A 12,426-nucleotide genomic window follows, 5' to 3' on the forward strand; every position below is an offset into this window, starting at 1 on the left:
AATGTATACATGATAAAAAAAACCCTATGTATCAGCATTAAAAAGATTTTTAAAAAAATTACTATTTGTAATTTGCTTCTTTGTTCTTTTTATATAGCGTAACAAAAATAACTGTACCTACCAGCTGATATACAACGTAGTCTTGATTTGGGTCTTCAATCTGCAAGTTTGAAAGGGTTTTAAATCAAGTAAAATGACTCAAAGTAATTTAAGCATGACAAAGTCAACTTTAATCATATAAAATGTAATTTCCCAACAGCAAAATTGTGGCCAGTGAAAATGCTGAGTGGCTAGTAACTTTGGAAAACCACTAGCCACAGTGGCTGGTGAGCAGAAAAGTTAATGTCAAGCCCTGGTGGGAACACAAAGAAAACTAGCAGGAATGAGGCTGTTCAGGACCAGGAATGAGGAAGCTGCTTTACAGACATGCCTGTTTTGCACACGTCACTCAAACACAGAACCAGGAAACAGGAATCACATGACTTCAGAGAAACTGAAACTGAAGTGTAGTTGAACTGTTGTGTGTTTTTGTCTCTGTATTCAGGCTGTAAAATGGCAGAAGCCAGAATTTCAGTGGATCAGGATGAGTTTAGGTGTCCAGTGTGTCTGGATCTCCTGAAGGATCCTGTGGCCATTCCCTGTGGACACAGTTACTGTAAGATCTGTATTACAGGCTGCTGGGATCAGGAGGATCAGATGAGAGTCTACAGCTGCCCTCAGTGCAGACAGACCTTCAGTCCAAGACCTGCTTTAGCTAAAAACACCATTCTGGCTGAAATGGTGGAGAAACTGAAGAAGATTAAACTTCCTGCTGACTGTTACGCTGGAGCTGGAGATGTGCAGTGTGACGTCTGTACTGGAAGAAAACACAAAGCCGTCAAGTCCTGTCTGGTGTGTCTGGAGTCTTACTGTCAAACTCATTTTGACCGTCATGAGGAATTTCACTCTCGTAAGCCACATAAAGTGACTGAAGCCACTGGACGACTGCAGGAGATGATCTGCCCGAAACACGACAAGATCCTTGAGGTTTTCTGCCGCACCGATCAGGAGTGTATATGCGTGCTGTGTATAATAGATGGACATAAAAACCACGACACTGTATCAGCTGCAGCACAGAGGACAGAGAAACAGGTATGAAGTTTGTATTGGCTTCATACCCATCAAGCTAAACACTTCTCAATAACAAGTCCTGACAAAAGGATGGCGTCGTTCAGATGATTTTCTGAGTAAAATGTGTAAAACTATAAAGTAAAAAGATTAAATAAACATGAAAAGGGTTGAGTCCACTTATTATTCAACATGAGAAAAATTGTGCATCATGCAAAATGTTTACACAATATACATGCTGTATGCTGAGAGATAAATGTTTAATAAGACCTTGAGCAGTACAGATATTTCAAAATATGAACAGAACTATGAATTTCACAGTGATGTATTATGAAAACAATTATTTCTACCTGTAATCATTCATAAACATACATAATAGCATAAATCTATAATAATTGTAACAAAGTTCGTATAAACAAGGAAGGAAGAGGACAGGGTCGGCTTGACTACTGACTGCTTTTTATTATAATGCAAAAATAAACAGTGTGCAGACAGGCACAAAAATGGTCACAAAAATAACATTCACAACAGCAGATGAGCTCCAGTCTGTGTGTGCTTGTGTGGCAGCTAGTAGTCCTTCTCTCTCTCACTCGCTCCTGCTTCTCCTGGCGTTTTATACTCTCTCCACGCCAATTACTGAAACAAGAGACAGGTGTTTGTTATTTACGCTTAACCCAATCAGCCACCGCGCGTCTCCTGCCTCTCTCTCCCGCTGCAGACTTCGCTGAACCACGCCACCCTTGCCACATACCCCCACCGCCCGACTCAGGCTGGGGAGCCGTCCGGCCTGCAGCCCATACCCCCCACCCCATCCCCCCATCCCCCTTTCCGGAGAGGAAATTGGCCACAGCCATCTGAACACCCGGCCTGTGGACCACCTTGAATTTAAAAGGCTGTAAAGCTAGATACCAACGGGTGATCCGCGCGTTGGTATCCTTCATGCTAGGGCTGGGCGATATATCGCATGCGATTGTCACGCGCATTTCGTCAGTAAAGCCGGTTCCCTGATTACCGCTAAATCGCCATCACCTGCTTTCAAATGGAGCGGCATTTAATAGACCGAGCCGTAGTTCACTGATAAGCTACGCAATATCGCGTTCATTATCGCAGATGAATCGCCTTCGATAATGAACGCGATATTGCGTAGCTTATCAGTGAACTACGGCTCTGTTTATTAAATGCCGCTCCATTTGAAAGCAGGTGATGGCGATTTAGCGGTAATCAGGGAACCGGCTTTACTGACGAAATGCGCGTGACAATCGCATGCGATATATCGCCCAGCCCTACTTCATGCGGTGGAGCCACTGCAGAGGAGCGTGGTCCGAACAGAGGGTGAATTCCCGTCCCAGGAGATAATAGCGGAGGGTGAGGATGGCCCACCTGATGGCTCCACAGTACTGTACTTAGTCTCTCTCTTAGAGAGCTTACGACTAATGTACAGCACCGGCCGTTCCTCCCCCTCTATCTCCTGAGACAGGACTGCACCCAGCCCCCTGTCCGATGCGTCAGTCTGCAACACAAAGGGGAGAGAAAAATCAGGAGAGTGAAGCAACGGCCCGCCACACAGAGCAGCCTTTACCTGGGTAAAAGCCTGCTGGCACAGCTCCGTCCACTGGACCGTATCTGGTGCCTCCTTTTTAGTAAGATCAGTCAAGGGGCTGGTGAGGTCCGAATAATTAGGCACAAACCTTCTATAATATCCCACCAGCCCCAAAAACTGTCTCACCTCCTTTTTGGTCTTAGGGAGCGGACAGGTCGCAACTGTTGCAGTCTTATCGATTTGGGGACGCACCTGTCCATGCCCCAAGTAGAAGCCCAGATACTTACTTCCACGCGCCCAATTGCACACTTCTTCGGTTTGGCCGTGAACCCGGCTCCCCTCAGCGACCTTAAGACCGCCCTCAAATGCTGCATATGCCGCTGCCAGTCATTACTAAATATGATGATATCATCTAGATAGGCAGCCGCATATGCAGCATGGGGCCGACAAACCCTGTCCATCAGCCGCTGAAAGGTAGCCGGTGCCCCGAACAGCCCGAACGGAAGTGTAACAAATTGGTGTAATCCGAACGGCGTCGTGAAAGCTGTTTTTTCTCGGGATAATGGAGACAAGGGGATCTGCCAATAACCCTTTGTTAAGTCCAGTGTCGAATAAAAATGAGCCATACCGAGCCAGTCAAGCAATTCGTCAACCCGTGGCATTGGATATGCGTCGAATTTTGACACAGCATTCACCTTGCGATAATCCACACAGAACCGGACCGAGCCGTCCGTTTTGGGAACCAAAACTATCGGGCTCGCCCAGTAACTGTTGGATTCTTCTATTACCCCCATTTCAAGCATCACACCAAATTCTTCCTGAACTACTTTTTTCTTGTGTTCAGGCAAGCGATACGGCCGGCTGCGAACCAACACGCCCGGCTCTGTCTCGATATGGTGCTGAATGAGGTTTGTACGGCCAGGTAGGGGAGAAAACACGTCAGCAAACTCTGCCTGTAATTTGGTTAAATCAATGAGCTGGGAGGGCGAGAGGTGATCTCCCCCTGGGGCCAGTGCGAGAGATTTTTTTATATTCGCCTCTGGCCCAAGATCATCCTCTCCGCTAATCAACATCGCCAGCATCACTGATTCTCCCTCATTCCATTTTTTCAGGAGATTGAGGTGATAAATTTGACGTACTCCTCTCCTATCTGAGCGTATTACCTCATAATCGAGCTCTCCAACTTGCTGTGTGACCTCAAACGGTCCTTGCCACTTTGCAAGTAATTCTGAACTTGATGTTGGGAGTAATACAAGCACTTTATCTCCCGGTGCAAATTTACGCAAATTGGTCCCCCTGTTATACAGCTGGCTCTGTTTGTCCTGGGCCTGTAACAAATTCTCCATAGAGAGCCGCCCCAAAGTGTGGAGTTTTGTTCTCAGGTCCAGCACATACTGAATTTCATTTTTAGATTGAGAAGGTCTGTCCTCCCAAGCCTCTCTTATGACATCTAACACCCCTCTGGGCTGACGACCATAGAGAAGCTCGAAGGGGGAAAACCCCGTGGAGACTTGTGGGACCTCTTGCACAGCGAACAACAGGGGTTCCAACCATCTGTCCCAATTTTTGGCGTCTTCCTGAACGAATTTACGAATCATTGTTTTAAGCATGCGATTAAAACGTTCGACCAGCCCGTCCGTTTGTGGGTGAAAGACGCTGATCTGAATCGATTTAATGCCCAATAATTAGTAAAGTTCGCATAACGTCAGTGACATAAACGCCGTGCCCTGATCAGTGAGGATTTCCTTAGGAATCCCCACTCGGGAGATTAAAGAAAACAGTGTGTCAGCAACAGTCTTAGCGGAAATGTTGCGGAGAGCCACTGCTTCTGGATATTGTGTTGCATAATCCACAATGACTAGTGCAAAACGATGTCCTCTTGCTGATCGCTCTAATGGCCCGATGAGGTCCATGCCAATTCTCTCGAAGGGGACCTGCACTAATGGAAGTGGGCGCAAAGGCGCTTTTGGGGTGGCCGGTGAGTTTACCAACTGACATTCACGACAAGCCGCGCACCACCTGTGCACATTCTCGTGAATGCCCGGCCAAAAAAATCGGGTCATGAGGCGATTTAGTGTCGTCACCTGTCCTAAATGACCAGCCATTGGATTAGAATGAGCCGCCTGAAAAAGCATTTCCCGGCGGCTCCTGGGAACTAATAACTGTGTTGTATCTTCTTTTGTCTGAGCGTCTTAGGTCACTCGATACAACTTATTTTTAATAATTGCAAAATATGGATAGGTAAGTGGTTGTCCAGGATGGAGAGGCTGACCGTCGATGGTACTGACCTGTTCAAACGCACATTTCAGCGTCTCATCCTGAGACTGCTCCAGGGGAAAATCATCACACTCCGAGAGAATAAGTCTCTCGATTTCGCTCTGTTCCCCTGAGGCAGTACCCAGTGGTCCCGGTTCAGTCTCTCCTGCCTGCACAATCGCGTTCCCCTCCAGTGGATTTTTCCCCCAAGAGGCATCCGTACATAAAGCCCCCAATAATTCTGTAAACGCTGATCAATTGGTTCCCAAAATTAACGGATGCCGGAGGTGCGGGTTAACTGCCACCTCCACACTATGCTTTTGACCCCGAAATTGGATGACTGGCACAATAGGATATTCCACCACATCCCCGTACACACACCGCACCTTAACCACGCAGCTATTATCCAATGCCCCGGATTGTATCAGACTTTGATGGATCGAGGTTTGGTTACATCCTAAATCCACCAATGCCTGATAGGTACCCCCCTTAATACTCACAGGTATTTGGTACCACCCAGCCTGACCGGGGGCAGCCTGCAGGACGTCCGGGACCCGGACCATTGTCCCCACCTCCATAACAGGGCACCTGTCCACAAAATGCTCCGGGTCCCCGCAACGCCAGCAGGCCGGCCCAGACCTCCCCGCCGCTCCAGTGGCAGAGAGAGGGTTAAGCGGCTGACGTGGAGAGAGCGGAGAAACAGGAGCGGGGTCCAACCCGGCCGGTGGCAATCCCGCCCCCCTGAGCGGGACTCGTGGCGCCGAATATGGACTCTGGTTATTCCCACCCTGCCCCCGGGCAGACGGGACCTAGGTAGAGGGACAGGTCGAGAGAGAGAAGGAGGTGGAAGAGAAGGAGGGAGAGAAGCAGATGGAAGAGGTTCGCCGACCCCGGGGCAAGCCACCATGTGGTCCTCTGCGAGATGGATGGCCGACTCCAGCGACGTGGGGCGGTGGCACTGGACCCACTCGGCTGTTCTCCTAGGGAGCCGAGTGATAAACTGCTCCAGTACCACGTGATCGATGATGCTCTCCACGTCACTTCCATCGGCCAGCAACCATTTGTGGCAGGAGTCCCGGAGCTGTTGGGCCATCATGAAGGGCCGGCCGGCCGGCCTCGGCCAGCTCCAAGGACCGGAACCGCTGGCGATGTTGTTCGGGGCTCCGGCCGACCCGCTGGATGATGGCCCTCTTGAGATCGTCAAAGACCAGGAGGTTCTGCACTGGAAGCTTCTGCGCCGCTACCTGGGACTCCCCGGAGAGTAGTGGGACAAGGCGCATCGGCCACTGGTCCTGCGGCCATCCACAGACTGCAGCCGTCTTTTCGAAAAGATCTAGGAATGCCTCCGGGTCGTCCACAGGCCCCATTTTGTTGAGAGGGAGGTGGGCGGGCACAGCTTGTTGGACCGTGGCTTCCGGTCGAACCTCCCGGTCAATCCAGCTCCGGAACCTCTCGCGGTCTTCCTGCTGGGCTTGGAGGACGGCCTGGAACCGCCTCTCCTGATCCTGTCGCAAGTCCAGCAGGGCCTGGTGTTGTTCTTGCTGCATGACCACGAGGGATGTAATAATCTCCGCAAATGGCGCAGCAGAGGGCGTTTGCATGGCGGTGGCTTCCGTCTTCCTTCCCGGGTTTCGGCACCAGTGTAACAAAGTTCGTATAAACAAGGAAGGAAGAGGACAGGGTCGGCTTGACTACTGACTGCTTTTTATTATAATGCAAAAATAAACAGTGTGCAGACAGGCACAAAAATGGTCACAAAAATAACATTCACAACAGCAGATGAGCTCCAGTCTGTGTGTGCTTGTGTGGCAGCCAGTAGTCCTTCTCTCTCTCACTCGCTCCTGCTTCTCCTGGCGTTTTATACTCTCTCCACGCCAATTACTGAAACAAGAGACAGGTGTTTGTTATTTACGCTTAACCCAATCAGCCACCGCGCGTCTCCTGCCTCTCTCTCCTGCTGCAGACTTCGCTGAACCACGCCCCCCTTGCCACAATAATAATCTGGATTCATGTCTGTTTACTTGATGATTTCTGTGATGTTTCTCCTGTCATTGGTTTGTCCTTTAGCACCAGCTAAGGGAGACGCAGAGGTGGTTCCAGCAGAGGATCCAGCAGAGAGAGAAAGATCTTCAGCAGCTGAGAGAGGCTGTGGAGTCTCATAAGGTGAGTCTGGAGAAGAAGAGAAGTTTGACAAGTCTCAGTCAGGACTCACTGAAGCCACTGTGTGATTGTGATGTGTGTCCTAACAGCGCTCTGCACAGACAGCAGTGGAGGACAGTGAGAGGATCTTCACTGAGCTCATCCGCTCCATTGAGAGAAGCCGCTCTGAGGCCACACAGCGGATCAGAGATCAGGAAAAGACTGCAGTGAGTCGAGCTGAAGGACGACTGGAGCGACTGGAGCAGGAGATCAATGATCTGAGGAGGAGAGACGCTGAGCTGGAGCAGCTTTCACACACACAGGATCACATCCATTTCCTGCAGGTAACAGAGATCTAGAAGAACAGGATCATAGTGGACTTGAGCAAGAGACTCACAGAGAAACATTTCATGAGAGCAGAATGAGCCGTTGACTGAAGTGTTGATCTGTGTGTTCGGTTATTATATAATCATCAGTCAGACTCTCATCTGATCTTCTTCTTTTGAGAGAGACGCAAATGCAGTTCAGCTCTGGAAATCTCTTAGGAACTGCTTTTCCTGATCAAATCTATTTAACCCTGTCATGTGACTCAATTGATCTGTTACATTTATGTTATTGTCAGATGTTTGATCAAGTGTTTTCCTAGAAAGATCACATACAGTGTAAGTGTCAAACACTAGATCTTACAGCTCTAACATGATATAATGAACATGAGAAGAATGAAGCTGATGCTGTGAAAGTGCTGGATTGAGGAGAGTTACTAAAGATAAACAAGAGCTGCTCAAATCTGACAGTAGTGCAGGTTATTGGCTGAAGTGTGGAGGTGATGAGCTTTGATTTCTGTTTTCTGTAGAGTTTCCAGTCTCTCTCAGCTCCTCCTGAATCTACAGACGTAAATGACGATCCCTTCAGTTCTCTCTGCTCTTTTGATGTTGTGAGAGAATCTGTCCATCAGCTGAGAGACAAACTGGAGGATTTCTGCAAAGAGGAGCTGAAGAAGATCTCTGATAGAGGTAAAGTCTTAGGAACGGATGCAGGATCATTTTCTCTTGACATGATAATCACACTCTTCTTGTCTGTTGATTTCCACAGTCACTTTCACCAACATTGTTCCCAGAACCAGGAACGACTTCCTACAATGTAAGTCACTAAGAAATTAAGCAGAAAAACTCACTGAGTGTGTTCATGTTCTTCCTGTAGAAGGAGAAAGAAAACATGACAGAAGAGTTTTAGAGTTGATCATGTAAATCAGTGTTTCTCAACGGGGCGTTCAGAGAACATCGGGGGATGTTGAGGTGTTTTTGGGAGGTGTTTGTTAAAGGCATGTAAATGCCAAAGATTTACAAGATTTACAAACTTGTAATTACCTGCAAAAGAAAATCGTCTGTAACAATATAACCACATTCTAAGTGCTCAGATCAATTGCGTCAGAAATTTAATGTAGCATCCGTTTACAGTTGATACGTGTCTATTGTAGACAGAATCATTGATTATAATGGGTTGTATGTGCTTTTGTGGTGACACGACATGTAGCGCCGTTCAGGTCAGAGTGTGACCTGCCAGTTTACTCCATTGTGACCAGAATAGACTTTATTTCCACAGCAACAACTATTTACTTCAGTGTTTCTGTCAGCTTTCTGTAGTGCAGCTGCTGAACTTCCAGTGAAAACAACTTCTGTGTTTAGCATTCAGACACAATATAACACATGTCGAAAGTGCCGGTACACAAGGAACGCTAAAGGTAAAGATAGAGAAGTGTGTACTGGCACTGGAAATATGAAATAAAAAAAATTTGAAATGGAATGAACTTCAACAAAGATGTAAATCAGGACACTAAACTGGGGATTTAATATATTCTTCAAAAACAGTAAATCTTCTAAAACTAATGAATAAATATGATTATTTTTCACTGAAAGCAAATTAAAAACATTCAATATTAGATATTAAAAAGACAATATTAGAGGTAAAATCACAGTAGAAAAAAAAGCTCTTCAAGAGTTTCAGAAAAAAAAAAAAAACCTGAAAGCTCTTCTGGGAAAATTACATTATGGATTTATCCTAAACTGGATTTTGTATCAAGTCTCTTGGGGAAACAGATAGAAATTTAAAGAAAGCCCAAAATTGCCAAAATCTACAGCACTGAAAATCACCAACAATACAAGACCTACAATGCTTAAAAACTTGTACATCAAATTATTACATTCATTAATGAATCAATGGACTCCTGTTGAATTAAAGTAAAAAAAAAAAAGAAGAATCACTGACCTCAAACATTTGAATGTTGTAAATATAATAATAGGCCTTTAAATTATTAAAAACACAGAATAATAACCAACATTAATATTCAGGGAAGACTGATTAGACCAGCCCAAAAAAGGTTGAGATCCACTGATGTAAATGATGATTTTCACAGGATATCTGATAAACTGTACTGAGACACTGATGATATATTGAACATGAAGAGTTCAGAAACATCAAAAGATCAGATTGATAATTCCTGATCCTGATGTGTTTTATCTCCATCAGATTCCCATCAGTTCAATCTGGATCTGAACACAGTAAATAAATGCCTCCGTCTGTCTGAGGGGAACAGAGTGATTACATTCACTGATATTTTCAAAGTCCAGCCGTATCCTGATCATCCAGACAGATTTGATTATCTTCAGGTGTTGTGTAGAGAGAGTGTGTGTGGACGCTGTTACTGGGAGATTGAGTGGAGTGGGAATAATGGTGTGTCAATATCAGTGTCATATAAGAGTATCAGCAGGAAGGGACGGGGTAAAGAGTGTTTGTTTGGATCTAATGATCAGTCCTGGAGTTTGATCTGCTCTTCCTCCAGTTGCTCATTCAGACACAATAACATAGAGACTGAACTCCCTGTAAAGCCCATCAGCAGGAGAATAGGAGTGTATGTGGATCACAGTGCAGGAACTCTGTCCTTCTACAGCATCAGGAGAAACACAATGAGCCTCACCCACACAGTCCAGACCACATTCACTCAGCCGCTCTATCCTGGGTTTAGTGTTGGTTATAAAGGATCAGTGAAACTGTGTTGATGAATCAGAATAGACTGTAGAGAGATTCTACCCATAATGCTTTGAGCTCGTGATGAATCAGTAACAGTGAGATGTTACAGAGTCTCTTATTTTCTCTTCATTACATTAATACTACAGCTGAACTTCTGTCACTGAAATAACATGAATAATAAATGTGTGTAATGAATCCTCATATAGACACTGAGATCAAAGTGTGTGACAGAGAGATATGTAATTTGGCAGGGAAACAGTCAATGACTGTAACATCAGATTGATCAGAGATACATCAGAAGAGAGACAGATGGCATCAAATACAGCACTTTACATCAAAGTCGGTATGTATGCCATACTGTACACAGATTACCATGGTAGAGATTGCCACATTACTATAAATCACTATGGTATAGTGATACCATTTACTGTATTGGCAGCAAACTCTTCTAGCAAGAATCCTCACGGCCATTTCATAACTTCATCACACCTTTTGACAACACACTGAATGCCATTACAAAAATTACTTGGCCAAACTTAAATGTGACAAAGTCACTACCAGACCCCTTCAACACACAGAGACCAGAAGTTAACAGATGAATACAATTGGAGTTATATTAATAATCACCCTAATGCTTCTAAGCGTTATAATGGCAGTGCACAGAAACCTGTTTCAACCAGTTTGAAGCTCAAAAAAGTGCATCCATCCACCATAAACGTACTCCACATGGTTTGTGTAAGAAAAATATTCATATTTAACAAGTTCTAAGGTCAGATATCTGGCTTTAAACACTAGAGAATAATGATGAATACTGTCTGTACCTCTCACTGAGAGAAAAGTACAACTTATCAGTATGTTTTGGGAATCTTTCCTGTTTATAGTTAAAGCCTGGGCCAACTTCAGGCTTGAAGAAGCTGTGAATCATGTGGATCTGTGAATGTTTGTTAAGTGTTCAGTACAGGTGCTGATGACAATGTGTGGAAGATTACTAATTTTGTCTTTTTTTCTTAGCCAGTCAGAACCGTTTAATGTAGTTAGTGGACTCTGTTAGAGTATAATTGCTGTTGTATTGAATGTGTACGCAGAGCGGCCGAAGAACTCCTTGTGATGTTTGAAGTTGGCTTCTGCTGATTATACTGCAAACTATTCTTCAGTAAAATTTTCTTCAATTTATTTTTTCAAACTCTGACTCCGGGTCTTCATTCATCATATCTGGTCTTTGGGTCTTTAACTGTAAAATTCCCTACACCACCTTCTGTATTCAACTTATGAAGAAAGTGTAAAACTCTCGCAGTTCAGAAAGCTTATGCTACGTCCTACAACTTACACAATGCAGAAGGTGGTCTGGCAGGATATATATTAATTATATTAATGATAAACGATAAAGGATTAGTTCACTTTAAAATTAAAATGACCTCAAGCTTTACTCACCCTCAAGGCATCCTACTGTAGATGTGTATGACTTTCTTCTTTCTGATAAACACAATTATATATATATACTGCGTAATATCATTGCGCCTGCTGCACTCATGGTACGGCAGCAAAGTTCCTTGATTATTACGCTGGAACGAGAGTATAGTTCCTAGCCATATCGGCCTAGAAAATCACAACTTTTCATTTTCTGTCGGTCTTAGTACACGATGTAACTACAGAAGAGTCAAGTTTTAAATAGGAAAAATATCAACACTTTGGTCATTTTTGAGCGAGACGGTCTAATCGGATTCAATGAACTATGCTAAGCTATGCTATATAATAATATAAATTATTGTCTTGTTTTCAGAAAAACATGTCAAAATTAAGTGAGTTTTTGCTTAAAGGTGCCATAGAAAGACTTATTTTACATCTTGTGAAATGGCCAAAGGTGTGCCCAGAATGTGACTGTGTCTGATTTTTTATTATACCATGTTTAACTGGCTATTTTGGGGTGGGATTAAAAATGCTCTGATTTTGTGTGTTTACACCTTTAAATGCTCGTGCTCCCCGCCCCCAAGCTCTAGACTCCGTTAAACATTGCATAAATAATACTGAAGTTCACACAGCAAATATATCTCAAAATGGATCTTTACAAACTGTTCGTGATGCAGCATATCAGATCACGTAAGTATGGCATGTATTTTGTGGATGTTTGTTAAAATTCAATTCTGGATGAGTTTGATAGTGTGCTGCACAGCTAATGGGGCTAAAGCTACACACTGTTACAGAGACTCCATAAGAATGAAGATGCGTTTATGAATTATGCAGACTGCAAGTGTTTAATAATGAAAATAACGACATGGCTCTGGTCTCTGTGAATACAGTAAGAAACAATGGTAACTTTAACCACATTTAACAGTACATTAGCAACATGCTAACAAAAC

The 12,426-nt window shown here is 44.5% G+C and overlaps 1 protein-coding gene across 1 annotated transcript; it reads left to right on the top strand.

The window, feature by feature from the left end:
• Positions 1–507: 507 nt before the first annotated feature.
• LOC125255184 (tripartite motif-containing protein 16-like) lies at positions 508–11,174 on the top strand. The gene is made up of 7 exons (XM_048170218.1): positions 508–1,131; positions 6,971–7,066; positions 7,153–7,386; positions 7,896–8,055; positions 8,135–8,182; positions 8,576–8,670; positions 9,577–11,174. Exons 1-7 carry the CDS (start codon positions 553–555, stop codon positions 10,096–10,098), a joined length of 1,734 nt encoding a protein of 577 aa, XP_048026175.1. The 5' UTR covers positions 508–552; the 3' UTR covers positions 10,099–11,174.
• The last annotated feature ends 1,252 nt before the right edge of the window (positions 11,175–12,426 follow it).

This window comes from Megalobrama amblycephala, linkage group LG20 (assembly GCF_018812025.1).
Source record: "Megalobrama amblycephala isolate DHTTF-2021 linkage group LG20, ASM1881202v1, whole genome shotgun sequence".
In the NCBI taxonomy this organism is placed as follows: Eukaryota; Metazoa; Chordata; class Actinopteri; order Cypriniformes; family Xenocyprididae; genus Megalobrama; species Megalobrama amblycephala.

Coding starts and splice junctions, on each gene's coding strand:
- LOC125255184 (XM_048170218.1), top strand. CDS start 553: ATGGCAGAAGCCAGAATTTCAGTGGATCAGGATGAGTTTAGGTGTCCA. Junction 7,067..7,152: donor AGGCTGTGGAGTCTCATAAG/GTGAGTCTGGAG, acceptor GTGTCCTAACAG/CGCTCTGCACAGACAGCAGT. Junction 7,387..7,895: donor ATCACATCCATTTCCTGCAG/GTAACAGAGATC, acceptor TGTTTTCTGTAG/AGTTTCCAGTCTCTCTCAGC.